At 54.2% G+C, this 25,918-nt stretch overlaps 3 protein-coding genes and 1 non-coding gene across 7 annotated transcripts in view; 2 read left to right on the top strand and 2 right to left on the bottom strand.

The window, feature by feature from the left end:
• The first annotated feature begins 10,221 nt into the window (after positions 1 to 10,221).
• On the top strand, positions 10,222 to 10,292 carry TRNAG-CCC (transfer RNA glycine (anticodon CCC)). Its single transcript has one exon. It is a non-coding gene; the product is annotated as a tRNA-Gly (tRNA).
• Positions 10,293 to 10,632: 340 nt separating this feature from the next.
• Positions 10,633 to 12,310, top strand: METTL26 (methyltransferase like 26). Of its 3 annotated transcripts, XM_059692546.1 has the most exons (6): positions 10,638 to 10,903; positions 11,074 to 11,236; positions 11,442 to 11,501; positions 11,785 to 11,852; positions 11,937 to 12,015; positions 12,086 to 12,310. In XM_059692546.1, exons 1-6 carry the CDS (start codon positions 10,707 to 10,709, stop codon positions 12,131 to 12,133), a joined length of 615 nt encoding a protein of 204 aa, XP_059548529.1. In that variant the 5' UTR covers positions 10,638 to 10,706; the 3' UTR covers positions 12,134 to 12,310. The 3 variants fall into 3 exon arrangements, with proteins under 3 accessions (XP_059548531.1, XP_059548530.1, XP_059548529.1); XM_059692547.1 differs by lacking the exon at positions 11,442 to 11,501 and having other exon boundaries at positions 10,636 to 10,903; XM_059692548.1 differs by lacking the exons at positions 11,074 to 11,236; positions 11,785 to 11,852 and having other exon boundaries at positions 10,633 to 10,903.
• On the bottom strand, positions 12,304 to 16,189 carry WFIKKN1 (WAP, follistatin/kazal, immunoglobulin, kunitz and netrin domain containing 1). Its single transcript, XM_059692549.1, has 2 exons — positions 14,919 to 16,189; positions 12,304 to 14,296 (listed from the first exon to the last, which is right to left on the bottom strand). Exons 1-2 carry the CDS (start codon positions 15,087 to 15,089, stop codon positions 12,824 to 12,826), a joined length of 1,644 nt encoding a protein of 547 aa, XP_059548532.1. The 5' UTR covers positions 15,090 to 16,189; the 3' UTR covers positions 12,304 to 12,823.
• Positions 16,190 to 16,327: 138 nt separating this feature from the next.
• Positions 16,328 to 25,918, bottom strand: part of RAB40C (RAB40C, member RAS oncogene family) — a 31,763-nt gene continuing 22,172 nt past the window's right edge. For both annotated transcript variants that reach the window (XM_059692545.1, XM_059692544.1), the window contains exons 4-7: positions 25,210 to 25,270; positions 19,453 to 19,530; positions 18,941 to 19,163; positions 16,328 to 18,102 (exon numbers count right to left, since the gene is read on the bottom strand). In XM_059692545.1, the coding sequence (XP_059548528.1) occupies positions 17,822 to 18,102; positions 18,941 to 19,163; positions 19,453 to 19,530; positions 25,210 to 25,270 (643 nt within the window). In that variant the 3' untranslated portion in view covers positions 16,328 to 17,821. The remainder of the gene's footprint in view (positions 18,103 to 18,940; positions 19,164 to 19,452; positions 19,531 to 25,209; positions 25,271 to 25,918) is intronic.

The raw sequence follows: 25,918 nt of genomic DNA, 5'->3' as shown, positions 1-25,918 counted from the left end.
CACACCCCTTTCCCCCCCAAGAATAGTCAGTCCATTCCCTTTCTATGTCCCTGATTCTATTATAATCACCAGTTCATTCTGTTCATCAGATTATTTATTCACTTGATTCTTAGATTCACTTGTTGATAGATGCATATTTGTTGTTCATAATTTGTATCTTTACCTTTTTCTTCCTCTTCCTCTTCTTAAAGGATACCTTTCAGCATTTCATATAATCCTGGTTTGGTGGTGATGAACTCCTTTAGCTTTTCCTTATCTGTGAAGCTCTTTATCTGACCTTCAATTCTGAATGATAGCTTTGCTGGATAAAGTAATCTTGGTTGTAAGTTCTTGCTATTCATCACTCTGAATATTTCTTGCCACTCCCTTCTGGCCTGCAAAGTTTCTGTTGAGAAATCAGCTGACAGTCGTATGGGTATTCCCTTGTAGGTAACTGAGTTTCTTTCTCTTGCTGTTTTTAAGATTCTCTCTTTATCTTTTGCTCTTGGCATTTTAATTATGATGTGTCTTGGTGTGGTCCTCTTTGGATTCCTTTTGTTTGGGGTTCTCCGCGCTTCTTGGACCTGTAAGTCCATTTCTTTCACCAGGTGGGGGAAGTTTTCTGTCATTATTTCTTCAAATAGGTTTTCAATATCTTGCTCTCTCTCATCTTCTGGCACCCCTATAATTCTGATGTTGGTACGCTTGAAGTTGTCCCAGAGGCTCCTTACACTATCCTCGCATTTTTGGATTCTTTTTTCATGTTGCTTTTCCGATTGGGTGTTTTTTGCTTCCTCGCATTTCAAATCATTGACTTGATTCTTGCGCTCCTCTGGTCTGCTGTCGGGAGTCTGTATAATATTCGTTATTTCAGTCCGTGTATGCTTAATTTCTAGTTGGTTCCCCAACATAACATCAAGGGTCTCATTAGTTTTCTTGTAGATCTCATTAAGTTTATCGAGGGCTTCTAAACAGTTCTTGAGAGACCTTAAAAGTGTGGTTCTGAACTCTATATCTTCCATTGACAATTTTGTCCTGTTTCTTTGTCTCCGCATTTTGTTATGCTTCCTTGGTGCACCCCCTAGTGGTCTTTGTTCGCAGTCTTATAGTTAAACCTTGATTGTTGTAGCTAATACTAGGGAGGGTTTGACCTCCAGGCCAAGTGGCTATGAGAATCAGCTGTGTCAGCAGTGAGAGAACTTCTGTCCTCTAGGGAGGTGCTAATCTAGCCTTTGCCTGAGGCTATCCGGCAAATGCCTCTGTGCAGGGCTTGGGCGGGGCGGGTCGCACAGGATCAACAGGGTGGGCCGGAGAGAGCAGTTATGGTGGCTCTCAGTCCTGTCCCCAGGGGCTCTGCCTCTCTGAGTCCCAGCACCCGCTGCAAAGCTCGGAGAGAGAGCTGCACTCGCTCTGACCGAAGCCAGACAGTCCCGCTTCTCCCGTTTGAGTCTGGGTCCCTAAAGACTCGCCTGTATCTGGAGCTCAGAGTCTGCGACTCCCTCTCGATTGAAAACAACAGCCGCGCCCTCCGCCGCCAGCCCGCTCTGCGCACTCCGCACCTCAGAATTTGACTTCAGCACTGCGCCTCCTCTGAGTGTCCGTATGCGTTTCTCTTTCCTCCTAGTTGTAGGACTTCCACTCAGCCAGCGTTCCTGTGGTTCTGGGTGATGTCCCTTCCGTCTTTTAGTTTTACTTTTGAAGTAGTTGTTCAAAGCAGCAAACTCCGGTGTTAACCTATGCCGCCATCTTGGTTCTCCCCCCTGACATTTCAATGACAGTTAAGGTAAAGATTGACCTGACCAGCTCAGGGGAGGCCTGCGTGGCGGTCTTGCAAACTCAGGGAACTAACGTAACCACAAAGGATGGTCTGACATTAAACTTTGACTAAAAGCAGTTACGGTGGGCAGTCACCTCCTGGGCCCATATCTTCACTGACAAGGTCAACCTTTACCTTAACTGAGCCTATCTGTCTTTTTGCATCTTTGATAACATATCCTTGAAATGTCTGGGTAAGTTGTAACTTCCCTTTTTCCGGAGCCCTTGGGGCACAACCTAATCATTTTACTTTTTATCCAATCCCAGGGGTTCCCCCCCTTTGCTTCCGTGCGCGCCCCCCCCCCCCTCTAATCTATCACCAATGGATTTTATGTAACCCACCTATGTCCCCTCCTTTGATTGCAATGGATAAAAATAGATGAAAACCCGCCATTCTCTGGAACATTATCCCAATCCGTTGAGATTCTGCTTCCGGGCAATTGTCGACAGTTTGGCTCAAATAAACTCACAAAAATTCTTTACAGGTTTGAATGTTTTTATGTTAACACCACCCTTGTCTCCCAACTGTTTGTGATCCAAGGGCTTCATAAAACTGTAAAGAATGCGTCACCCCGCGTCACCTCCTGACCCCAGTACAACACTGGGGCACATACCCTGGGAGGATTGGCAAACTGATTTCATTCCTATGACCCCCAAAGCTAGATTTAAATAATTGCTAGTATTTGTAGACACCTTTACCGGATGGATTGAAGCCTTTCCTACCAGAACAGAAAAAGCTACTAAAAGAAATCTTACCCAGGTTTGGACTACCAAAAAGCTTACAGAGTGACAATGGACCCTCTTTTGTAGCTAAGATCACACAATGGCTGGCTCAAGCTTTAGGAATCAACTATCACTTACACTAATTATGGAGACCTTAATCCTCAGATAAGGTACAAAGAGCTAACCAAACCCTAAAAGGGACTCTAGCCAAGCTATGCCAAGAACCTCAGAATGTCTATGAACCTGGGTGTCTATGTTACCCGTAGGCCTCATGCGAGTGAGAGCTGGACCTAAAGAAAAATCACAAGTTAGCCCCTTTGCACTTGTTATCCTATATAGTAAAAGGCTAATATGCAAATCGACTGAACATCAGAACGACCGGTTGCTATGATGCGCACTGACCACCAGGGGGCAGATGCTCAACGCGGGAGCTGCCCCCTGGTGGTCAGTGCTCTCCCACAGGGAGCCATGCTCAAGGCTGGGGAGCACAGCAGTGGTGGCGGGAGCCTCTCCTGCCTCTGTGGCAGTGCTAAGGATGTCCGACTGACGGCTCCCGGACTGCGAGAGGGCGCAGGCCGGGCTGAGGGACCCCCCTGCCTGAAAGGGCGAGGGCTATGCCCTCCATCTTGCCCCGTACCCTCCATGTTGGGGCAGCCGCCATGTGCTCAGGAGAGTACCTTCTTCCCGGAAGCCCAGGCCCCTGCTGGCCACGCCCGGGATTTCTTTAAACTAACCAATGACAATCAAGGGACGTGCGCGCCATAGAGATGACCACATCCTGTGTAAGAAGACCCAACTGGCGCTGAAACCGGTTTGGCTCAGTGGATAGAGCGTCGGCCTGCGGACTGAAAGGTCCCAGGTTCGATTCCGGTCAAGGGCATGTACCTGGGTTGCGGGCACATCCCCAGTAGGAGATGTGTAGGAGGCAGCTGGTCGATGTTTCTCTCTCATCGATGTTTCTAACGCTCTATCCCTCTCCCTTCCTCTCTGTAAAAAATCAATAAAATATATTAAAAAAAAAAAAAAAAGAAGAAGACCCAACTGGCGCCTGGCCAATCGGCAGGGCCCACAGTCAGCTCCCCTCCCCTCACTCCACCCCCTATTAAAACCCTGTTTCTCTCACGGCAGTTTCACTCTGCTTCCGGTCGCTGCGTCGGCCAGGAGGGGGAGTCGAGCTAGCTCAATAAAGGACCCTCTGCTTTTGCATTGGACTGGCTGGCTCCCTGGTGTGGTTTTCTTGGGGATCTTGAAATGTGGGGACAACACTGCCCAGTGCAGGAATCTCGTGCACTGGGCCTCTAGTAGAATAATAAGAAACTAAGTGCTCCCCCCTCTTCTTTTTCCCCTTCCCTCACCAGGTATCCCCTAACCTCTAAGGGGCCCCATGAGATTTGCAACCAGGGACGCAATGGGCAGTGTCAGCTCCTCCCGGGCTTATGCCCTGAACCTGTCTCCAAGGCCCCCCATTATCTGACTTCTCAGTGAGCCGAGGCAGCCCCGCCCGGGCTCTCCTATGCCCTTCCTTGTTTCACTCTCCTACGTATACTTTTGCTGTGGCCAATATATTCTTGCTTGCTTTTCTACACTTTGTCTCTTTGAAATCTTTCCCTCAAGAAGATAAGAACCGAGGTCTCCTCTACCCAGTAACATCTTTTTGGTTTAAAACAAATAACCCAGGAATTTGGGGCCATTGTCTCTCTCAGTTGGCCCACTCCTCGCTTGGAGTGTATCGTCAATAAATCCCACTTTGCTTTACTTTCATTTTTGTTGACCTTAACATCTTTTTTGCGACAACAAAAAGAACCAAGGTCCCAGCTGGTAACCCCAATCGGTAACAAACTCACCTCTGGCAGTCCCTTTCTCAGATCGGACCTCCTAATACATGAGGAAACCCTCCAGCTATTGTCTTATGCCATTAATCTAGGACAGGTACAAAAAGCACTACAGGAATATGGGAACAAAATTCTATGTGCCACTGATAGAGACTACCAACATAAACACGTTAAGCCGGGAGATATGGTCTAGTTTAAAACCAGAAGACAGCCCTAGCTGGTTTGGCTCAGTGGATAGAGCATCAGCCTGCGGACTGAAAGGTCCCAAGTTCGATTCTGGTCAAGGGCACGTACCTTGGTTGCGGGCTCGATCCCCAGTAAAGGCCGTGCAGGAGGCAGCCAATTGATGACGTTCCTCTCTCGTCGATGTTTCTATCCCTCATCCCTCTCCCTTCCTTTCCCTCTAAAAAATAAAAAATTAAAAAATATATATATATTTAAATATATTTTATTGATTTTTTACAGAGAGGAAGGGAGAGGGATAGAGAGTTAGAAACATCGATAAGAGAGAAACATCAATCAGCTGCCTCCTGCACACCCCCTACTGGGGATGTGCCCGCAACCAAGGTACATGCCCTTGACCGGAATCGAACCTGGAACCCTTCAGTCCGCAGGCTGATGCTCTATCCACTGAGCCAAACCGGTTAGGGCAAAAAATATATATTAAAAAAAATAAAACTTGAGACAACTCTCCTGAGTCCCAACTACAACCCAAATAGAAGGACCCACGCCAGGTCCCACTAAGCGCCCCAACTGCAGTGAAGTTCAGAGGGAGACCTTGTTGGGGTCACTTATCCCGAATTAGACCCACGGGAACCACAAACCCAGACCTACTCTGTGAACCCGTCAAGTTCCTCTTTGAGAAACAACCTGTGACAGATGAGTAATATAAAGGCCGGGCCTTCACAGAACGTTCCTTCTCTTATTTCTATCCCTCTTTCTACTCGCCTGTCAATATGCTCAGCCTTCTCCATGGAAAGGAATTGTCTGTCCTCTCTCTGTCGGATTTAACCCTGTGCCGGGCCAGCTCAGCCAAGGGTTTGGTGAGCCTGAGTGATTGACAACAATTCCATGTCGAGACTCAAGACAAAGACACAAGGTGAGTTCTCTCAAGAGCACGCCCATGCCTTGTATCTTTGCTGTTTTTCTCCTGGCTCTAGGGACCCCCTGATACTTGCTTTCAGGGGAGCAGAGGGCAGCGGCAGACCGCCCAGGCTCACCCTCTGAACCTGTCCCCAAGGCCCCCTTTTCTCTGACTTCTCTCGCCTGTTGCTTCTTCTGCCTTAGTCCCTTCTTTTGTTTCACTGTCCCAGCTTTAATAAACACACTCTCACAATCCCCCGGACTCAGGTTGTGACGTCTGCCCTGCACCAAGCCCAGAGCCCACACACCACAGGCAGGCCCGAGGCAGATCCGCCCAGGTTCGGTCCCCTTTCTGGTGACACCCCCACAGCCCAGAGCACAGTGGTCTGAAGCCTCCCACCCAGGCAGGGCAGACACTAAGCAGAGGGGAGAGGAGTGAGGGGTGTAGAGGGAACAGGCCGGCAGGAGGAACCCCTCACCCCACCTGCTCTGTGCTGGGTCCCTCCCAGGCCACCCTATGCACCTGTGTAGGTGACCAGGCCTGCTCGGACCCTCGAGGAAGCTGGCATCCCAGGGGTGGCCGGGCTGTCTTTCCTCTCATGTGCCTCTCACACACAGCCCTTTAGCTCTGCACCTTGTCCTAAGCAAGGTTCAAGGTCAAATGCCTTCCTCCCAGCTACCTCCTCAGGCTGGGCTAGGCCTGTGACCCTCTGGTGGCCAGGGCCCCCGAGGCTGTTTATCCTGGCCCTGCCCACAGGCCTAGTCTGAGGTCAAAGGTTGTGTCCAGAGGCCTGAGAAGGGCCCCGATACCAGCCCAGTTGGAATGGTCCTGACACGTGGGAGGGGAGGAGGCACAGGTCAAGCAGGGGCTGCAGGGGTGTGAGGGTGCGAGAGCCCAGGGGTCACCAGGAGACCCTGAGCCAAGGGAGCAAGGGGAACTGAGGAAGGGTGAAGGCCAAGTTGTAGGGGCAGCTGCCAGCCTGGCTGCTCGCAGGACACAACTATGAACACAAGACTCACCCTGGCTTGGGGACAAAGGTTGGCATCCAAGGGGCGTGGGATGGGCCCCGCCAGAGCCCCCCAAAACTCAGCTTCTTTCTCTTGAACCAGCAGGAACCCCAGCCAGCTCTACAAGGCCTGCCGCCCCGTCCCCCACCGCCCTGGCCTTCCCATGTGGGCAGAGACTGTGCAATGACTTCTCGGGCGGTGGGACCCTCACATCGATGTAGCCAGAACAGAGATCGCTTCCCCAAACCCCCTCAGAGACTGTACAGAGACCCCTGCCCTGTGCCCCAGGCCTGCTGGTTTGTGCTGCCTCCTGGAACAGGCCGTCGCCCTTCCCCAGGCGAGCACGTAAAGCATTTTCCCTCATCTGGGGTGGATTGCACCCCAGTGCCCCCACCCATTTTACACTGTCCTATATACTATATAACCCCCTGGTGGCCTAGCCCCTGTCACATTAAGAACTGTTAACCTCGCCCCGGCCAGTGTGGCTCAGCTGGTTTCATAATGCTTCTAGAGAGCTGAAGCAGAGACCAGCTGCCTCTCTCCTGTTGCTCCTTCCACCCTAAAAACAGTTCTAGTCCGGCCGGTGTGGCTCCGTTGGTTGAGCAACGTCCAGTGCACCAAGAGCCCCTGGTTCAATTTCCAGGCAGGGGGCGTGCAGGAGGCAGCCAATCCATGTTCCTCTCTCATGGATATTTGTCTCTCTCCCTTTCCCTTCCTCTCTCTCTCAAATCAATAAAAAAATATATTTTAAAAAAAGGTTCTGGGTACAATACTAAAATGTTATGAAAACGATGAAAGGAGTTACATTTTTAGTCCTCAATCACTTTCCAGACCTGAGGCCCAGGCCCACACCAACCCAGACAGGAAGGTGGGCTTCTGCCAGGGGCAGGGTGGCCAGCAGCCCAGGAAAAGGCTCTGGCTCCATGCTCCGCCTCCCTGCCCAGCTTCCAGGGAGGGCCCAGTCCATTCCCAAACCCAGGTGCAGTGGGTTGACTGGGTTCCCCAAAGGATACGTGTGCTTCGAACCTCAGATGGTGACCTTATGTGGAATCAGTCGGCAAAGACTGAGAGAAGGCACCTGGATGAGGGTGGGCCCTACACCCACTGGCGAGTGTCCTTGTAAGAGAAAGGAGAGAGCTGTTTGGTCACAGAGACATGCAGGAGAGAGCACAGCGAAGACGGAGACAAACTGGAGTGATGTAGCCACAAGCCCCCAGCAACTGCCTTGGGCATTGAGGGGGCTGACACCTTTAGTCTGGGTTTCCGGCCTCCAGAAATGAGAAAATGAAGGTCTGTTGTTTCAAGCCACCAAGTTTTAGGGCACAGTGGAACCTCATTTCTCAAACCTCGTTCCAGAAGGCTGTTTGCGAAGTGATTTGTTCGAAAATTGAATCGTTTTCCCATAGCAATAATGTAAATGGAATGAATCCGTTCCAGACCTCAAATGATTCCGTTCCGACCTTTCTTATATACAGTACATGTCTAATGTAGTTTAATCTATACATAAACACTCCTTTTCTTAAATCTATAGAACCGCCGCCTACTAGCCTTAAACACATTTTTCATATATCACTGCCTCTGAAATGCTATCACCGGCTGCTGATCCTTTATCCCAGTGGTCGGCAAACCTCGGCTCCCTTTCTCTCTGAATTCAATAAAAATATATTTTAAAAAAAGAAGACGACAGGAGGGAACAGCAGATAGCAGAGATGCATGGGGAGCGGAGGGGAGGATTTGCAGCTCCATGCCCCCTCCAGGAGCAGCACCTCCACAGGCTCACCAACCCAGGTTTCCAAACGCCTTCATTCAGGGTTTTGATGGAAGTTCCGGTACACGGGCTGATTAAGTCATTGTTCATTGGCGATTAGCTCAGTCTCCAGCCCCTCAACTTCTGAGGAAGTCAGGAGCAGGGAAGAAAGTTCCAAGCTCCCTATGATCACAAGGTGAGTTCCTCTGGCAACCAGCCCTCATCCCCCAAGAGTTAGTCACCTCATTGGTGTAAACCCAGGTAAGCCTGAAAGGGGCTTATTAATAACAGCAAATGCTCCTCTCACCCCCTCATTCAGGACATTCCAGTGTGTTAGGAGCTCTGCGACAGGAACTGGAACAAAGACAGAACATATATTTATTATCTGACAATACCACAGGGTGCCCAGTGCCCAGGGAACCGCAGGTGAAGCCAGCAGGAAACTGGTGCCTCTAGGTCAGGGGTGGGGGCCGTATAGGGGCCATGAAATCATTTGGTCTGGCCCTGCCAAGGCATTAGGGGTGAGTGAATTACTAGTAAATGTTTGGCCAAATATAGCAGGCTATTTTTTTAAAAATATATTTTTTATTGATTAAGATATAGCAGGCTAATTTTTTAAAAAATATATTTTATTGATTTTTTACAGAGAGGAAGGGAGAGAGATAGTCAGAAACATCGATCAGCCGCCTCCTGCACACTTGCCACTGGGGATGTGCCCTCAACCAAGGTACATGCCCTTGACTGGAATCGAACCCGGGACCCTTCAGTCCGCAGGCCAACGCTCTATCCACTGAACCAAACCAGCCACGGCAGCAGGCTAATTTTTAATGTGATAATTTTGTATGGCCTGTTTTTGTTTTATAGCAACATAAATTTATATTAAGTGAGTTATATTAAGCAAATGATGTTATAAACATCCAAATGGCCCTTGGCAGAAAAAAGGTTCCCCACTCCGGCTCTAGGTGGGCTAGGAGTGGTGAGGGGCTTGGCTGGTGAGGGGCGCAGGCAGTGAGATCTCAGGTGACCATCACTGGTCACAGGGGGTCAGGGGCAGGGAGTGCATTGAGAGAGACCTCTCCTCCACCCCGAGATATGGAAAATGTCCAGCTGACAAACCAGGAGAAAGTGAAGCAAAAAGCGAGTCAGTTTAAGAAATGCTCAGGGCTGTGAAATGTTGAAGGAAGTCGGGTGGTCACAATGCAGAATGCCAATGGCTCTTCCTGGAGGGGGCAGGCCCGTCCACTGAGTGGGACTTTCCCAGGGCGGCTGTGCGGACGGGCCCACCCTGCACCACTCAGGAGATTCACTTCCCTCCACACTAGACCCACACCCCCTGGTCATTGGCCACACCCCGCATACCCCTGGACCCTGGCGGGCAATGCCAGGCTGAAGTCTGGGTTAGAGTCTAAGTGCTCTAGGTTTCCGGGGTCTCACTCGTGAAAAATTGCTCAGCAGAGGAGCTAAGCTAGTCTGGACTGCAGGGCACCGGCTCTCAGCCTGCGAGAAAGGCCCCCCTGAGACATGGGCCCCAAACGGACAACTGGGGAAACACCTTGGATACAAATCGGCCTCCGATTTGGTTCAGGGGTCACCGATCCTCACACCATCCGCGGACCCCGGCGAGCGCCGGTCATTTCAGTGTCACAGACAAGCCCGGGGCATCACCGAGTCCGCCTTCTCTCAGGCTTGCCGGGTTCCCGCAGGCTGGGACCAGCCCGCCGACCGGAAGCGCCCCCCGCACGCTTCGGCTCGGGAAAACCCGCGGTTGCCATGGCTTCCACGCCGCAGGCCCGCGTCGAGGCGGTTCACAAACCCGGGTCCCTGGGTCCAGCTCCCAAGCGACGCTGTGAGACCTCCCACCACCGCGGACCCGTGCAGCCGGCATTCCTACCCTAGGTGCCGCCTGCAGCCGCTAGACGCGCCTCTCCCTGGCTGCGACCGCAGGGGTGGCGCGGCGCACGCATTATGACATTTGAGCGGGGGGAGGTTGCGTCACAACCTCCTAGGTCTCGCGAGCCACAAGGTACCCAGCAAGCGCCGCTGGTGTAGTGGTATCATGCAAGATTCCCATTCTTGCGACCCGGGTTCGATTCCCGGGCGGCGCACGTGTTTTTTTTCCTCCATCTCAACAAACTGTCGGTGACAGCAGAAATTTCAAGCCGAAAGAAAGCCGGAAGCATGGGGTAACCATCCATTTCTGTGCAAGCACGAACGAGACCATTTCAGAGTCATAAGAACTATGAAAATGTTAGGGCAGCCATGGCGACAGAGTGCTGAGCTGAGGAGCACCTACACACCAGCGACCCAAACTCTCCGCCGATGCTCCGCAGGGGCAGCCGCCCCCTACGCTCCTCCAGATGAAGCGGGCCCTTTAAACTGCTGCACGCGTCCTCCTGGGAACTGTAGTCCGTGAGGGCGGGCTTCGCGGGGGGCGGGCTTCGCGACGGCCTGACTACAACTCCCCGCGGGCCTTGTAGCGGCCGTGCTACCTCTCTGGACAGACTAGCTGTGGCGCTGTGATGCTTTTGGCAGCGGCCGCCGAGCGGAACAAGGAACCAATTCTGCGCGTTCTGCGGCAGTATGTGGACCCGGCTCAGCGCGGCATTCGCGTGCTGGAAGTGGCCTCGGGCTCCGGCCAGCATGCGGCCCACTTCGCGCGGGCCTTCCCCCTTGCGGAGTGGCAGCCGTCTGAAGTTGACCAGCGCTGCCTGGACAGGTGCGGGGAAGACGGGGCCCCGGGTGATGAAAGTGGGCCTTGCTCCCCCCCCCCCCCTCCGCTCCCTCCCCCGGCTTCTCGAGCCCACGTGACTGCTGTGAACGCGGTTGTAGCGGGCGTCAGAAACGGGTGCACAGGACACCCCCACTCACGGGCTGCCCCTCCGACAGCATCTCGGCCACCACTCAAGCCCAGGGATTGTCCAACGTGAAGGCTCCGCTGTACCTGGACGCGACCTGGGATTGGGAGAAATGGGGCGGGATCCAGCCGCAGTCGCTGGACCTGCTGCTCTGCATCAACATGATCCACATCAGCCCCCTGAACTGCACCGAGGTCTGTGGGAGCTGAAGCGAGCCACCCAAGGACCAGTACCTGCGCCAGGGGGCACCCTTCCCCCTGCATTGGGTGCCAGGTTTGCCCCATTTCATAAGGCACTGAGGCCTGGGGAGGTCAGGTTGAGTCTCCAGCCCCCAGCCCAGAGCTCTTTTGGAGGCCTGGGTAAAGTTACTCACTGCCATCCTGCCTCTCCCCTCCCTAGGGGCTCTTCAGAGCAGCAGGACACCTGCTCAAGCCCAAGGCGCTGCTCATCACCTATGGGGTGAGTGCCCCTGCAGGAGATGGAACTCCCCTGACCCTATGATCCCAACCAGCCTCAGCCATCCCCGCTTTTCTAGTCTCCTTCCCTCCGTCTCAGTATTTTCCTTTGCCCTCTCCCCCACTACCTGCCACCATTGGGCCATTGAAACAGGCCCAGACCTTCCCCTCTGTCTCCCTACACCCCCTAGGCTCATGGGAGCAGGGAGCATAGTGTCCTTTGCATCCTCCAGGCGCAGCCTGCAAGTCCGCCCAGTGGCTGACCCTGTGTCCCTCTGTCTCCACAGCCCTACGCTGTCAATGGGAAGATCTCTCCCCAGAGCAATGTGGACTTTGACCTGTCGCTCAGATGCAGGTTAGAGCTGGGGGGGTGCGTGGGCCTACTTGGGAAGGCAGGTTTGCTGGGTGACTCCCAACTCTACCTCTTTTCCCCCTGCAGGAACCCAGAGTGGGGGCTGCGGGACACGGCCTTCTTGAAGGACCTGGGCCAGGCCAGCGGTCTTCTCTTGGAGAAGATGGTAGGTGGGAGAGCCTGGGGGTCTGGGTGGCCTCACTGGGCTGCTTCTTCAGCCAAAGTATCTTTCCTAGGTGGATATGCCAGCCAACAACAAATGCCTGATTTTCCGGAAAGAGTAACCCTTCTTCCTGCATGCCTATGTCCCCAGTGAGGCCCCTTCTGGGACAAACCCAGATAGCCAGCCCCTGCCTCCCTGGACCAGGCCATGCAGACTGGCCTTACCCATTCTGGGGGCTCTTGGTCAGTGGCCACAGGGCTGCTGAGAGCCTGGAAATAAAGTGTTTCCTGCTATCCTATTGCTGGTGTCCACTACGCTTCTTCCTGGGAACATCCTAGGTGGTGCTGGGTGTGCAAGCTGTCTCCAAGGGCTCCATTCCTGGGGGCAGGAGAGGTCTGGCCTATGGGGTCAGGGCTTATGGACGTCCTAGACCCTGTTGTTCCACTTGCACGGCAGAGAAGGAGAAGACTCAGGGACTGCTGAGGCAGGACTGAACTGGCTGCATGGCCCTCCTGCCACCAGAGGTGGCACCCACCCCTGGACCTAGTTCTGGCTTGTCCTCTTGGAGGGAAACAGGAGGCTCCCCAGGAGGGAACTGGTGCTCCATGTTGACCTTGGACTAGAGCCTAAACACCAGTGTGGTGGCAGGACCCAGCTGGATTACAGGTTGGATGGGGGAAGGGAGGGGTGGTAACCCTGGGAGGCTCAGCACCAGCAGGCCATGATGTCCCTCCTGGGAAATGCTTTTATTGGGGGGCGGGGACTGGGAGGACTGGAGGACAGGGGCAGGCAGTGCTCTAGGTAGGTGGGGCTAGTCCTGGAAGCGGTTGAGCAGCTCGCAGGCCCTCTTCTCTAGCAGCTCTGAGATCTTCTTGATGCGCTTCTCGCTGGCGATACGGACATAGCTGCCAGCATCCAGGACAGCCACACCGTCTCGTACTTCACCCATAATGACCAGCGGGCCATCACCTGCTGTCACATTGGGGCAGGGGCAGGCCCAGTCCATGCCACTCAGCGTCACCTCCAGGTACTTGGTGCCCAAGAACCTGAGGCCCATCTTGTCATCCTTGAGCACGTCGTCTAGGGCCACGCGGGCAATGCTGCCGCCGCCAGCCTCCGGTTCCTCTAGCACTTCTGTGAGTCGCCCTACAATAGCAAAGTCACTGCGGCACAAGCTCAGCGCCAGCTTGCTCCTGAGGCGGCAGGCCCGGCAGGGTGGCATGCGCGGCACAGGGCAGGCATCCTCACAGCTCTCTTGGCTCTCGAAGTTGTTGCTGTTGCCTTCACAGCCACCATACACGAAGGGGTGGCACTGCTGTAGCAGTGGGCTATAGGCCCAGCGTGGCTCCCAGCCTTGGCAGGGGCCCTGCACAGCTGGCAGCACACAGTTATCCCCTGGCCCGCGGGCACAGGCTTGCTGACACGCCTCATAGGTCTCAAAGCCCTGGGTGCCTCCATCACAGCTGCCAACTTGGAAGGTCATGCAACCACCCCGCTGTGGGTCAAAGTGCCAGAGGACATGGCTGGAGAGGGGGCTGGCACAGGCCTGCGCTTGGGGCAGGCACTCCGCAGGGGCACTGGGGGCCCTGTCCCTGGCTGGATCCCGCTGGACCACAGAGAGTGGGAAGTCAGCCCGCAGCAGGCCAGCAGTGTTGCGTGCAGTGCAGGTATAGAGGCCGGCATCCTCAGGCCGGGCATTGTAAAGCACCAGCTGCCCAATGCTGGTGACCACCACATTGCCATACATCTGGTCTGGCCGCATGATTAGGTTCTCCCGCTGCTCACTCTGCTTCTCCCAGGTCACAGCGGGTGGTGGGCGGCCACTGACATCGCAGTGGAGGCTGGCGGTGCCCCCCACATACACCACCTGTGAGGAAGGGCTGCTGTAAAGGGCAGGCGGCACTGGGGTGTCCCCGGGTGTCGGGCGGGCAGTGGTCTCAGGTGGCCCTGGGCTACTGGGTGGCCAGGTGAGAATGTGTTTGCAGGGCACGACGTGCAGGCGGAGACCACGCAGGCAGGCCTCTGCATCCATGTAGCAGCGATTATAGTAGGTGAGGCCATCTGAGGCACAGGTGAAGCTGGGTTCCTTCTCACAACGGTCACGGCAGCGGCACACAGGCTGCCCGTCCCAGATGTCGCAGTCTGAGCCCTGCTGTGGGCATGAGAAGCCCTCGCACGAAGCCACCAGTGTAGGTGTGGCCAGGCCACCCTCAGGGAATCGGGCAGCCACACAGCTCTGCAGCCCACACACGTTGGTGCAGCACTTCTCAGTGGCCAGGCAGTCCTGGAGGAGGGGGGGTGAGGGGCAGCTCAGCAGGCAACCGAACACTCCCCAGCCTCACCCAGGGCTCTGGCATTGCTAGGTTGGGGTGCCCCTACTCCATCTTCCTGAGCCTCAGTTTTCCTTCTGGAAAGCCAAGCAGGCTTGTACAAATTTCCATCCAGGGCTATTACAGTTGCCTCACTGACAAGTCCTGTGTGTCATCTCACTGAATCCTCAGACCCCCCCCCCACCCCTCAAAGCAGGTTTAATTATTATTCCTGTAGTGCAGGTGACGAAACTGAGGCCCAGGGGAGACGGGCAGCATGCTCAAGGCCACTTCAGGGGATGCATGGCCAGGCAGCAAAGGGGCATCCAAATGTAGCCCCTGCCTTTCTACCTGGCTGGTCCTGAGAACAACTGACCCCTGGGTGGGGGTGGGCAGGTTTGGTGGGTGATGAGGGTAAAGATGGAGTGTCCCTTAAGACCCTCATAGGAGCATGGCCTGAAACCCCTGCAGGATGTGGGAGAAGAGTAAGGAGACTCCAAGGGCTGGGGGTCAGGGGATAGGATCTGAGCTTCCCCCAGGCCACCCTCATTTCCTGGGACTCCCACCGGAGTGGGTGGGGATGGTGCCCACACTCACCTGGTCCCCGATGCACTCGCGCTCACAGGTACTCTGGGCGTCCACCCACAGGTTGGGGCTGAGCTGGTTGGGGCACACGCCTGAGTGGCTTCTGGGCCCCTGAAGCAGGCTGGCCCCCGAGGTCAGCCCAACCATGAGGAGTAGCGGTAGAAGCAGCCTCTGGGCTGACATGGGGACCACCGGCCCAGAGGGCGGGGGCGTGTGGCTGCCAGCCCTTCAGGACTTGCTTTGAGCTGATCCTTTTAGGCATCCACCCTTCCAGGCCTGTGGTCAGCACCCTGAACTTGGGCCCCTGACCGATCCTCTGGGCCCCCAAGGTCTGAGCCCACAGCAGATGCTCCCTCTCAACACCCCTGCGCAAAGGACTGGGTGGATTCCAGATCTGAGCTCTGGCAAGACCCCTTCACAGCCTGGCCCTCTGTGGTTAACAGAGGGCAGGGGGCGTGGTGGGGGAGGGGCTGAGGCCCAGGAGCAAGGAGACACTGGCCACCAGGGTTACTGAGGGGCGGAGAAGGGCTGGCTCTGGTCAGAGTGAGGAGGGGAGGGGACACTGTAACCGGAGGCCCTCCTCCCTCCAGGCTCTGGGCTCAGGGGATCAAAGCAGCCTCACAGACCCTCCCAGCTTGGATTCGGGACCCGGAAGGAGGGGGAAGGGAGATCAAACACAGGGACCGCCAGAATCTGCCCTTCCAAACCCTTCCCTGGGGTCTGGGGCCCCAGGAGCATCTGCTTTAAGACTGGATGAAAACGTCCCATGACCCTGTGTCTGACCTTCTGACCCAGGAGGCAGGGTAATAAGAGCCTGGTCTGGTCAGAATGAGACCAAAAGACATACCAGGTGCAGAGGACGCCATTGATCTGCTCTGTGAGGGGGCCTCAGGCATGGGGGGCCAGTGGGCCAGACTTTGGACGGGGCTCAAGGCCCAGAACCCTCCCACAAAGCTGTGGCCTGAGGTGGGGGTAATGTGCAGTGTGATGGTCCTGGGCTGGAGTGCATGTCAGGGGACGGCCCACCGTCTCCACCACATCCCTGCTCCAAGCTCACTGCCCTCCCAGGCAGCAGTGGTTATGCCCCACCAACACCCCCAGGGAGGGTTCGGTCTCCCAGGTTCAGGATCCCAGGCTCCAGCCTTTGGGGGCAGCGGGAACAGGTGATCCCGCCAGCCATCTGCTTTACTGCCGTGTAGGGAAGGACAGGCTGGGTGGGCTGCCTGCCTAACCCAGAGAAACACAGCTCATCCCTGTACCCAGGGAGGCTGATGCAGCCACACTCACCCCAGTGGCCAGGATGTGTACCAGTCAACAAGACTAGTCATGGGGGGGGAGGGGGGATCAACAAAGCAGCCCTCGACCCATCATGTGTCAGAGTGCAGACCCACCCCACCTCACACCTCCAACTGACCAGCCAGTTAAAACCAGAGACTTTAATTCACATAAAATGTAGCCTGGAGGTCAGAGCTTACATTTACTGTACAAAGAAACAAAAACCGTCCAAAATGAGCTCAGGAATGGTGCGAGTGTCAGCAGCAAAGGGTAGTGTTTATGTGGTGAACGCAGGACCGTCCACACCCTCACAACAAAGTCCATGTTATTTGGTTCAAAATACAAAGGGGCTCCATTGGCAGGACAGGACAGGCAGGGCCTCCTCTGCCTGACCCTGCTGGTGGCTAGGCCTTGAGCAGAGCCCCCAGGCACCTCTGCTCACAAGGGCTGCAGACCCCTGCCCAACCTGCCTCCCAGAACAGCAGGCATAGGGCTCCCTCCACAGAGGAGTCCCAGGGGAGCCCAGCAGGAGGTAGAGTTGAGCACCAGTGTGACTGGTGGTCATGTCACCAGCCAGGCAGGTGGAAGGAAGGCCTCCAGCTCAGGATTGGCTGCCAGATCATGGAGGAGGTCCACTGCTATGACTGCTCCAGGTGGCATCACCAAGAACTGGGTTCTGGTGACATGTGACCTCAAAGAGGGGCGATGCCAGGTGAGGAGCAGCTATGGGGTGATAACCAAGGTCAGGGAACAGAAGCTGGCAAGAGTGGGATCCAGACGCCCAGAGGCAAGTGGGCCAAGACTCAGTCCAAACCTGCAGAGCACCTGGCAACCCCACAAGTATTCATTGCCCACAGACAGCTCTGCATCTTCACACACAGAGAGGCAGAGCCCATCTCACGTAGCAATGTGTGAAAGTGCCTCCACGCAGGGAGGGAGGTGCACCCCACTTCTTTTTTCTCCCAGAAACATGACATTCTGCTTGGAGTCCACGGCTCCATGACACACAGGAACATCACCCCATTGTGAAGACTGCTGGGCCTATACCCGCACCACTGACCAGTAGTGTGTGGTAGGCACACTAGCCACAATACTCAGAAAGGCTGGCACAGGTAGCGGGGTCCAAGAGTGCTGCCCAGAGCTCCATGTGTCCCCACTGGGCCTTGCATAGTCCACACCCCACGTGAAGTGTAAGTGACGGCAATTTCCTTCCCATCTTTGCCTCCAGTTCTACCCTCTCCAATGTCCCAAAGGTCATCCCCACGAGCAGACATGAGCTCACCCCATGGCTGCATTAAGGCTTCCCTGTCGGCCCTTTAAAAAGGTATAAAAGTGGTGAAATGTCTTCTATATAAATAATTGAGCCAGGCCCCACGGGACCCCAGGACAGTTCCCTTAAGGTGGGACCAGGAACAGCAGGTGGGACTTGGGCTTGTTTAGAGGCCCAGCCTCTGCTGTCCTACAGGGCTCCTCTGGCTGAGACCACCTGCCTACTAGGTGTGTCCCACGCTCCCAGGAGGGGTCATGTGGCCAAAGTCTTCTCTGCACATGGTGCCGCCCGAGCGCCCAGCAAGGAGCTTCCCCAAGCCTGAGACATCACTCCCCCAGCGTGTCCGGATGGGCGGTGCCTGCCTCCCCTGCTAGGAGATCTTGCAGTTGCTCCTGGAGCAGTTCTGGGGTGGGCTCTGGGGGGGACGGATGGACTTAGACCTCTTGAGGCTGTTGCCCTTGCTGCCGCCACCCCCCGCCCCACTGGCCAGAGAGTAGGAACGCCCATGCATCATCACGGCATTCATGCCATTGGCCATCGAGAAGGACTTGAGGTGGCTCTTGATGGTGACAGGCAGTGGGAGCTTGTCGATGAGGTGCACGGGGGTGCAGGAGACGATGGCACGGCAGCAGAGGTCCTGCAGGCTGAACACTGCGGGGGGTGGGCAGAGAGAGAGAGGGGGAGTCAGACAACAGGGGTCAAAACAAACCATAGGGGGAAGGGATCAGTGGTGAGGGAGGTGTCAGATGGGAGGAGGATCAGACTATGGCAGAGGTCAGCCATGGAGAGGGTCAGACCATGGGCAGGGCGGTCAGATGATGGGGACATTCAGACTGGAGAGAAAGACAGTGAGGTGCTGAGAGATCTCGGAGCCTACGGACCTGAGTGGGGGGGACACTAAGGGACAAGCTGTCATCTGGCCAGATGAGCACAAGTGACACTAGTGGGGGATGGAGGTTTCCAAACCAGGACCCTGGATGCTCTACTACTTGGTGCAGGGCACCACCGGGTGCAACCCCTGGATGGCACCCTGCTCCTGCTTTCTCCCTACAGCTGCATACTGAGAAATGTCCTTGGGGACCCCACTTCTGAGAGCTTAGCCAGCTCTGCCCCAGCACCTCGCAGGAGACTGAAGCTTCTGGGAACACTAGCTATCCCTGGCAGCTCTAGGTGGGCATGGCTTAGGCAGCTGAAGGACTGGGAAGTACACAGGGATTAGAAGCCGTTCCCCTGCTTGCTCTGAGACATGTCACCACCCCCAGCATGAGGGCATCATCGGAATGTAAGGCACAGTCCTCTCCCGTAACTCTGGGACCCCCACATAAAGCACATGCAGGATGCAAGTTGGTTTAGTTGCAGCACGTTGTGGAAGTTCTACAACTGGGGAGCCCGGACACCTGGGAGGGACCACGACCTCTGAAGGGTCGCCTGTCCACTGCACTCTACACTCAGGTCTCAGGCCCTGGTGGCCCCACTGGCCGCACCTCACCTCGGTTGGGCCTCCAGATCTTCTCCATGCCATGCCGCATGAGCACGATACGGGACAGCTCAGTGAAGGACTCGGTGACATTGAAGTTGCACAACGGGCTGACCTCGAAGAAGGTCATGCAGTTCTTTTCTGCGTAGGCACGTGCCTGCTCTGTTGGAACTTGCCGCTTGAAAGCCAGGTGCAGCCGATTCCCAACCAGGATCCGGGGGACCCCAGGTGCATGCTGGGGGGAGGGGGGGCAGAAGACTCAGCACAGGTATGAACGTGGGATGCCCCCCTCTTGGCTGTCCCCATCCCAATTCTATGATGAGGTGGGGCTCAGACCCATGAGCCATGGCCTCTTGAGGCATCAGATCCCGACCTTCAAGTGCCATGGATGTAAGAAAGGACGCACAAAGCTGGGGCCACGGGAGAAACAGCAAATGGGGGCCACAAAGACTCTTGTGGGGTGGGAGCACACGGGCCCTGGGGAGGATGACCATGGGAGAGGGTGTCCACAGGTGCACACCTACCTCATCAATCTCCTTGATCCATCGGTCAATGCCATCAAAGGACCAGCGGTTGGTGATATCATATACCAGGAGGATCCCCTGCAAGAAAGATAAGCGTGTCACAAGGCTGAGGGGTCGGCCAGATGGAGGCCTCTTGTTCTGGCATGGGCCCCGGCGTGGACATGCGCCCTTCCTCCTAGGACAGGCAGGGCAGGGACACCTGGCACAGCCAGATAGCTTTCAGGGGATCGTACAGGTTACTTAACACATGGCAGTGTAGACAATGTACTGTGAGACACCCTGTCATATTTAAGAGGAGTCTCTGGTGTTGGACACTGTGTCTTCTCGCCTTGGCCAGGTCCATGTGGCCATGGACCCTTATGTGGGGTGACAGCAATGTCATCCATGGTCAAGGATCTCATAGGCTCAATGCTGCCCCCTCCATCCCCTTGGGGACTTGGCTAGGGCAGAAGTGGCATTTTTTCAACTTCTTTCCTCCAAGTACACAGGAAGCACTATCCTGTGACCATTTGAAAGTCATAGGAGCTAAAACAGATGCACACAGATCTACAGTGTGGGTCAGACCCTGTGGATAATCCTGGTAGGCAGATGTGGACGACCTGCCTGACACTCTAACAGTGTACTCTTCCTTGGGGCCCCAGGGAAGCTGAGCGAAGGTGTTCCTGAGTTTTCCAGCCCAGACTTGCAGAGCAGGACATCAGTTACTCCAGCAGCTGCATGTGCAGCTCCACTGGCCAGCAGGGGGTTTGCTACGGACTTTCCTGTCACATCCCTTAGAGACTAATTATTCAGAGCTCAGCTCTAGGCTGTCTCCATCTGCTCTGAATGTCTCAGTGCCCTGTCACAGGCCTTAGGAAAGTGACTCCACAGAGTGCCCCCAGACCCTCACACTGCCCACGGGGACCTGCACTCCACTCTGAAGCAGGCTCACAACCCTCCCTGTCCCACCGTGTCTTCATGCAGCCCATGTTCCCAACACACAGAGACAGGGGAAAAGTGCAGCTGAGATGGAAGGCACAGGATGTCTCCATCTCAAAATGAGTGATTTTAAAGCCTTTCTCCTTAAAAATGTTCTTCAAATTTTGGAAGACTTAAACGTAGCCCCTAGGTCAGTGATGGCGAACCTATGACACGCGTGTCAGAGGTGACCTCGAACTCATTTTTTGGTTGATTTTTCTTTGTTAAATGGCATTTAAATATATAAAATAAATATCAAAAATATAAGTCTTTGTTTTACTATGGTTGCAAATATCAAAAAATTTCTATATGTGACACGGCACCAGAGTTAAGTTAGGGTTTTTCAAAACGCTGACACGCCGAGCTCAAAAGGTTCGCCATCACTGCCTACCTAGGTCCTGTTAAGAGGAATGTAGAAATTACTGAACGCCCATCCAGCGGCCCTCTGGACGGAAAGCTTCGTATAGAACAAACAGAGCTGCCTACCTCGCCATGTGGAAGGGCTATGATTATAAGGAAAGACGCCCTCCCTTGAGCCCACTTGAAGAAACAAACCAGTTTGATGGGGACAGAGAGTAACACTGGAAGGGAACCATGGGGCAGCAGGAGTGAGTCCTGCTGCTTGGGGAACAGGGAACAAAGCCCTCTGGTCTGGGGTTGGATGGAGACGTGCCATTGACCCTCCAAATCCCCTCCTAAGAAATCACTGCGAATGTGTCCACAGACCAGCCCTCACAGATGCTCATCACAGCATGAAACAAACTGCACATGCAGTGGGAGCTGCTGAATAAGTGAGGTGCACACATGCTGATCCTGGGCAGGTGCACACAGACTGCATAGTGAGAAGCACGGATCCTAAATAATATGTAAAATATGGTGTTTGTTTTTTGTTAATCCTCCCCTGAGGATATTCTTTCCATTAATTTTTAAAGAGAGCGAGGGAGACACAATATAAGAGAGATATATCTATTGGTTGGCTCCTGCACGTACCCCAACAAGGGCCTGCAACCCACGTATGTGCCCCTGACCAGATTCAAACCTACAACCTTTCAGTGCACAGGCTGCTCTATCCAATGAACCACACTGGCCAGGGCAGTATGGTATTTTAAAACAGAAATATAAACATAGAGCTCACCACACAGAAAATGTTTCCATGGATGTAACCACATTTTCAAAGGCTGGATGAGGGCTTATGCTCTTGCTTTTGCTTATATGTAACACTGAAAAGTGTAAACTAGCTTGGCTGGTAGCTCAGTGGTCAGAGCATCGACTCAAAAACTGAAGGGTCCCAGGTTCAAGGGGCACATATTTGAGTTGCAGGTTTGATCTCCAGCTCTGGTCAGGATGTGTGTAGAAGGCAACCAATCAATGTGCCTCTCTCATATTGATGTTGCTCTCTCTTTCTCTCTCCCTCCCTTCCTTCTACTCTCTCTCTAAAAATAAAAAATAAATAAATAAACAGAAAAAAATACCCTCAGGTGAGGATTAACAAAAAAACAAACAAAAAATTCAATTCAATTTTGGCATGTGTCATGCATTTGTATGGTAGAGCTCCCAAGGAACTCAGGCTGCAGGTGGAAGCCTCTGGCCCACCGCCACAAGCACTTAGGCTCTGCCCAGAAGTAAGCGACGCACTGAAAACGAGGAGCAACTGTTAAATGGTCCCTGAGCCTTATGCTCACCCACCTGATCGGTCCTAATCAGCACTCACCAAATGGTAAGTGCACAGCCCCCACTTTGAAACCCCTTTTTGTGTGGACAAACTGATATCTGTCCAGAAGGAAGACCTGCTCTTCCAGCTGACCCCAAACCCTCAACTAAACAGGACACCCACTCCACCCCTGCCTCCAGCTCTCAGCACACTCCGCCCAGGGGACCTGTTCTCTTCAGCAGCAGAGGTGCTAGCCTCCCAGGGCCATGAATGGCCACATCACATCTCGGCAACACAAAACAAGGGTCATGCATATAGTAGGTCAGGGACAGAAAGGTTGTTTCTTGCCCAGCTGGTGTAGCTCAGTGGTTGAGCATATGAACTAGGTGGTCACGTTTGATTCCCTTCCCGGTCAAGGCACAAGCCTGGGTTGCAGGCTTGATCCCCAGTAGGGGATGTGCATGAGGCAGCTGATCAATGATGCTCTCTCATCACTGATGTTTCTCTCTCTATCTCCCCCTTTCCCTTCCTCTCTGAAATTAAAAAAAAAAAAGCTTTTAAGAAAGGTTATTTCTCATGGTAAGAACTACAAGACAGTCCTGTTGCAGAACAGATGACAGCAGTCAGGGGTTGGTGGCTTTTGTAACTTGGGCCCTGAGGGACCCGTAAGGTCTCTCCAGTCTTAACCAAGGGTGGGAAAGTGACTGGAAAAATAAAACTTGACTGGGAAAGACAGTCCTGCAACTCAATGTACCATCAGGGGCCACACAGAGCAGCAAAACCAGGCGGTCTACTCTGGATGCTGCCTTCACGTCTGCGCTGCCACCATCAGGCAGGATGGGAATGGGACAGAGCAGAACAAGCCACTGCAATAAGAGCACAGGAGGGCAGAGTTGAGCTCAGACCCTACCACTCACCACTCAGGCCCGAAATGTGCGACTGGCTCCTTCAGCTCAGAATTGACAAGAATCTCCAGAATTAAAGCAAGAGCAACAACAAATACACAACCAACTGGACTGGATGCTCTGGAGAGAACGAAAGTGACTCAGTGTTTGCTTCCCTGAAACACTGTATATTTTGACAAAAGTGTCCTCAATTAGCTGAACAGAAACAACTGTCTTCATACTGTTCCATGTTCACACCAGAGTGTGCAGACCAGCTGAGCCCTCCCAGGTTTGACCTCAGTGCCTTACTGATGTTTCCCAATTGCCCTTCATTATCACAACCCAAGAACTACCCCCTTATCTTTTCACTTTCTTTCTTTTTTTTATTTTTATTGATTTTTTACAGAGAGGAAGGGAGAGAGATAGAGAGTTAGAAACATCGATCAGCTGCCTCCTGCACATCTCCTACTGAAGATGTGCCCGCAACCCAGGTACATGCCCTTGACCGGAATCGAACCTGGGACCTTTCAGTCCGCAGGCCGACGCTCTATTTACTGAGCCAAACCGGTTCCGGCTTTTTTTTTTTTAGTTCAAAAGTAGTATGTGTTTATTGTAGACCATTAGGAGATATTCAAAAGCATAAGGAAGACAACAGAACTCAGCCACCCCGTCATTCAGGGTAACAGCACCTTTGGAACACAGCTTTCTCATCTCCTTATGAGTGTAAAATTACATACGCAGTCACTTCTTAAAAAAAAGAAAGGGACCCATGGGATGCAATCATCTAAAGGGCACTGGGTTCTGCAGGCAGTTCTGGCTATTCAACCTCACCTCTGGTGCTGACAAGCGTCCCCAAGCTAGGATCCACACCTTGATTATTGAGGATTAGCTGCTCCAGGTGGAACTGCTTACAGGCCCCCAACACCACACACACTGGGGGACTATCAAGCTAAGGCTCCAGGTGCCATCACCCACCCCTCTGCAGATGCTCCTAGGACAAGTGCTGCCAAGCCCAGCCTGGGGGCCCTCGGCACCCCCGTTGAGGAGAGAAGAAGGCCACCTCCAGTATCTCCCTGCCTCCCGCCATTTCTAAAAGGCCCCTATTGAGGAAGGCCCTGGAGGAAGGCACAGGCCGGGGGGTCCCTAACAACACGAAAGCAGATTCAGCCAGACCCCTGCCACAGACTTCTCTCCCTCTCAGCCTCCTCAGGTCTCACGCAGCACGAAGATCAGCAGGAGTGCAGAGTGCCAAGGTAGGTAGCTGCAGTCTCCATCAATTCTGACAAACAAAGCTAAAAGGACATCCTATGGGGCTCCCCATGAGTCCCAGCCAGAGTGAGGGGGTGACAGGAAGCCCCCGCTTCTGCTGAGTGCAGACCCACCTGGAGTTCATGCCCCACACCATGAGAGGCCCCAAAACACGCCCAAGTGCCTCCTCTCCCAGGAATGCTGGTCCCAGTGGAGGACCCTGCCTGGTGTGTAGAGCAGGTCTAAACTTGGGGGTCTCCTTGGCAATTCCAGAAGTCTGGGGTGGGGGGTCATGGCCTGCTCTGAATTACAGACAGGACTGATCAGACTCCTCACATTGACACAGCAGCCACAGCCTATAATTGACTGGTTCTTGCAACTACTTCTCCCCTCTCCTTGGAGCACGCTCAGGGAGACCAGAGGATAAGTAAACCCCCATATCCCGCCCCCCCGAATGCCTCTGTACAGCTCCCAGGGTGCCCTTGCACCTCTGTACACTGACACAAACTTAGGCATACTTCCATGGCAGCCCCTGGATAGCCCCCATCTCCTGCTCTTTGCTCATACCCTGTCTCTATGAGCAGCCCTTCCCACAGTGGCTCCAAAGCTCAGTCCCCACAGTCCTGATTAGGAAAACAGCCCAGCCCGCCCTGGGAGCCCCTAGCCCTGTGATGGACCTGGCTGCCCCAGCAGCCTCCTCGCTCCATACGTGGAGGTCCTGGGTGACAGGGAAGTCACTTTTGGTTCCTAGTGAACCAGGTGACTAAGTGGAGGCTCCACAGTACAGGGTCCCAGCACTACCATAGGAGCCGGTAGAAACTCAGAGTAGCAACACAGAGTGGGGGGTGGGGACCTGGTGCCCTCTGACACCTGAGGCCCCTCGCTCAGAGGGCAGCCTAGTGGAAGCCTGATGTCCCAACATAAAAACTTGTTAAGAGTCACACACATGGGGTCTGACAGCACAGAAACATGCCTTGTCCCTCTGGAGAGCAACACCGGCAGTATTGCTGGTCTTACCTGTGCGCCTCTGGAGTAGGACCTGAAGATGGTGCAGAACCTGCCTTGGCCCGACGTGTCCCTGAAACACAGGGGGAATCAGTGGGATGTGTCCTGTAGAACCTGGCATGTGCAGCGTGATCCCTACAAGGTGCTCTCCCTCCCCCTCCACAGCTTATACTGGCCAACCTCTGGGGCCTGAGTGCTCTAGGGCAGCAGTTGCCAACCTTTCAGACCTCACAGACCACCAGTGGTCTGCGGACCACCGGTTGGCGACCGCTGCTCCAAAGGTTTCCTTAAACCAGCGGTCACCAGCCTTTCGGACCTCAAAGACTACCAGTGGTCCGCAGGCCACCAGTTCACGACCGCTGCCTCTAGGAGACCACCCTGCCAGGCTGGAGAATCCCAAACCTATGGGAATTCACATCTCAACTTCAAGACTCTAGAAAATGTATAGCTAGGTAAAAGGGAGCAAAGGGGGCTGTGGCTACTGTGGAAATGAGTATGGGTAAAGGGAGCTGGGCTCTATCAGAATAAATGGCCCTGGGCCTTTTGGTTTTTACATCACAGAGCAGAATCCACTCCATGTTTACACAGGATCTCTTTAACAGCTATTCCACTTACAATGTTAACAGGACTCCTTCCTTCCTGTTCCTTTAAGGATTCTTGACTTATTCATTTAGCTTCTGAGGCTCCAGCTATAACTCTGAAGTGCTGTCCCCCACCCCCA

This window comes from Myotis daubentonii, chromosome 4 (genome assembly GCF_963259705.1).
Source record: "Myotis daubentonii chromosome 4, mMyoDau2.1, whole genome shotgun sequence".
NCBI classification, from domain to species: Eukaryota; Metazoa; Chordata; class Mammalia; order Chiroptera; family Vespertilionidae; genus Myotis; species Myotis daubentonii.
This window is presented reverse-complemented; position numbering and strand designations above follow the sequence as displayed.

What these genes read in the sequence shown, in the direction of transcription:
- METTL26 (XM_059692546.1), top strand. Translation starts at nt 10,707, where the DNA reads ATGCTTTTGGCAGCGGCCGCCGAGCGGAACAAGGAACCAATTCTGCGC. An exon ending in GACCAGCGCTGCCTGGACAG is followed by an intron (nt 10,904 to 11,073) that starts GTGCGGGGAAGA and finishes CCCCTCCGACAG; the next exon opens with CATCTCGGCCACCACTCAAG. An exon ending in GCCCCCTGAACTGCACCGAG is followed by an intron (nt 11,237 to 11,441) that starts GTCTGTGGGAGC and finishes TCCCCTCCCTAG; the next exon opens with GGGCTCTTCAGAGCAGCAGG.
- WFIKKN1 (XM_059692549.1), bottom strand. Translation starts at nt 15,089, where the DNA reads ATGTCAGCCCAGAGGCTGCTTCTACCGCTACTCCTCATGGTTGGGCTG. An exon ending in GCGAGTGCATCGGGGACCAG is followed by an intron (nt 14,297 to 14,918) that starts GTGAGTGTGGGC and finishes CCCCTCCTCCAG; the next exon opens with GACTGCCTGGCCACTGAGAA.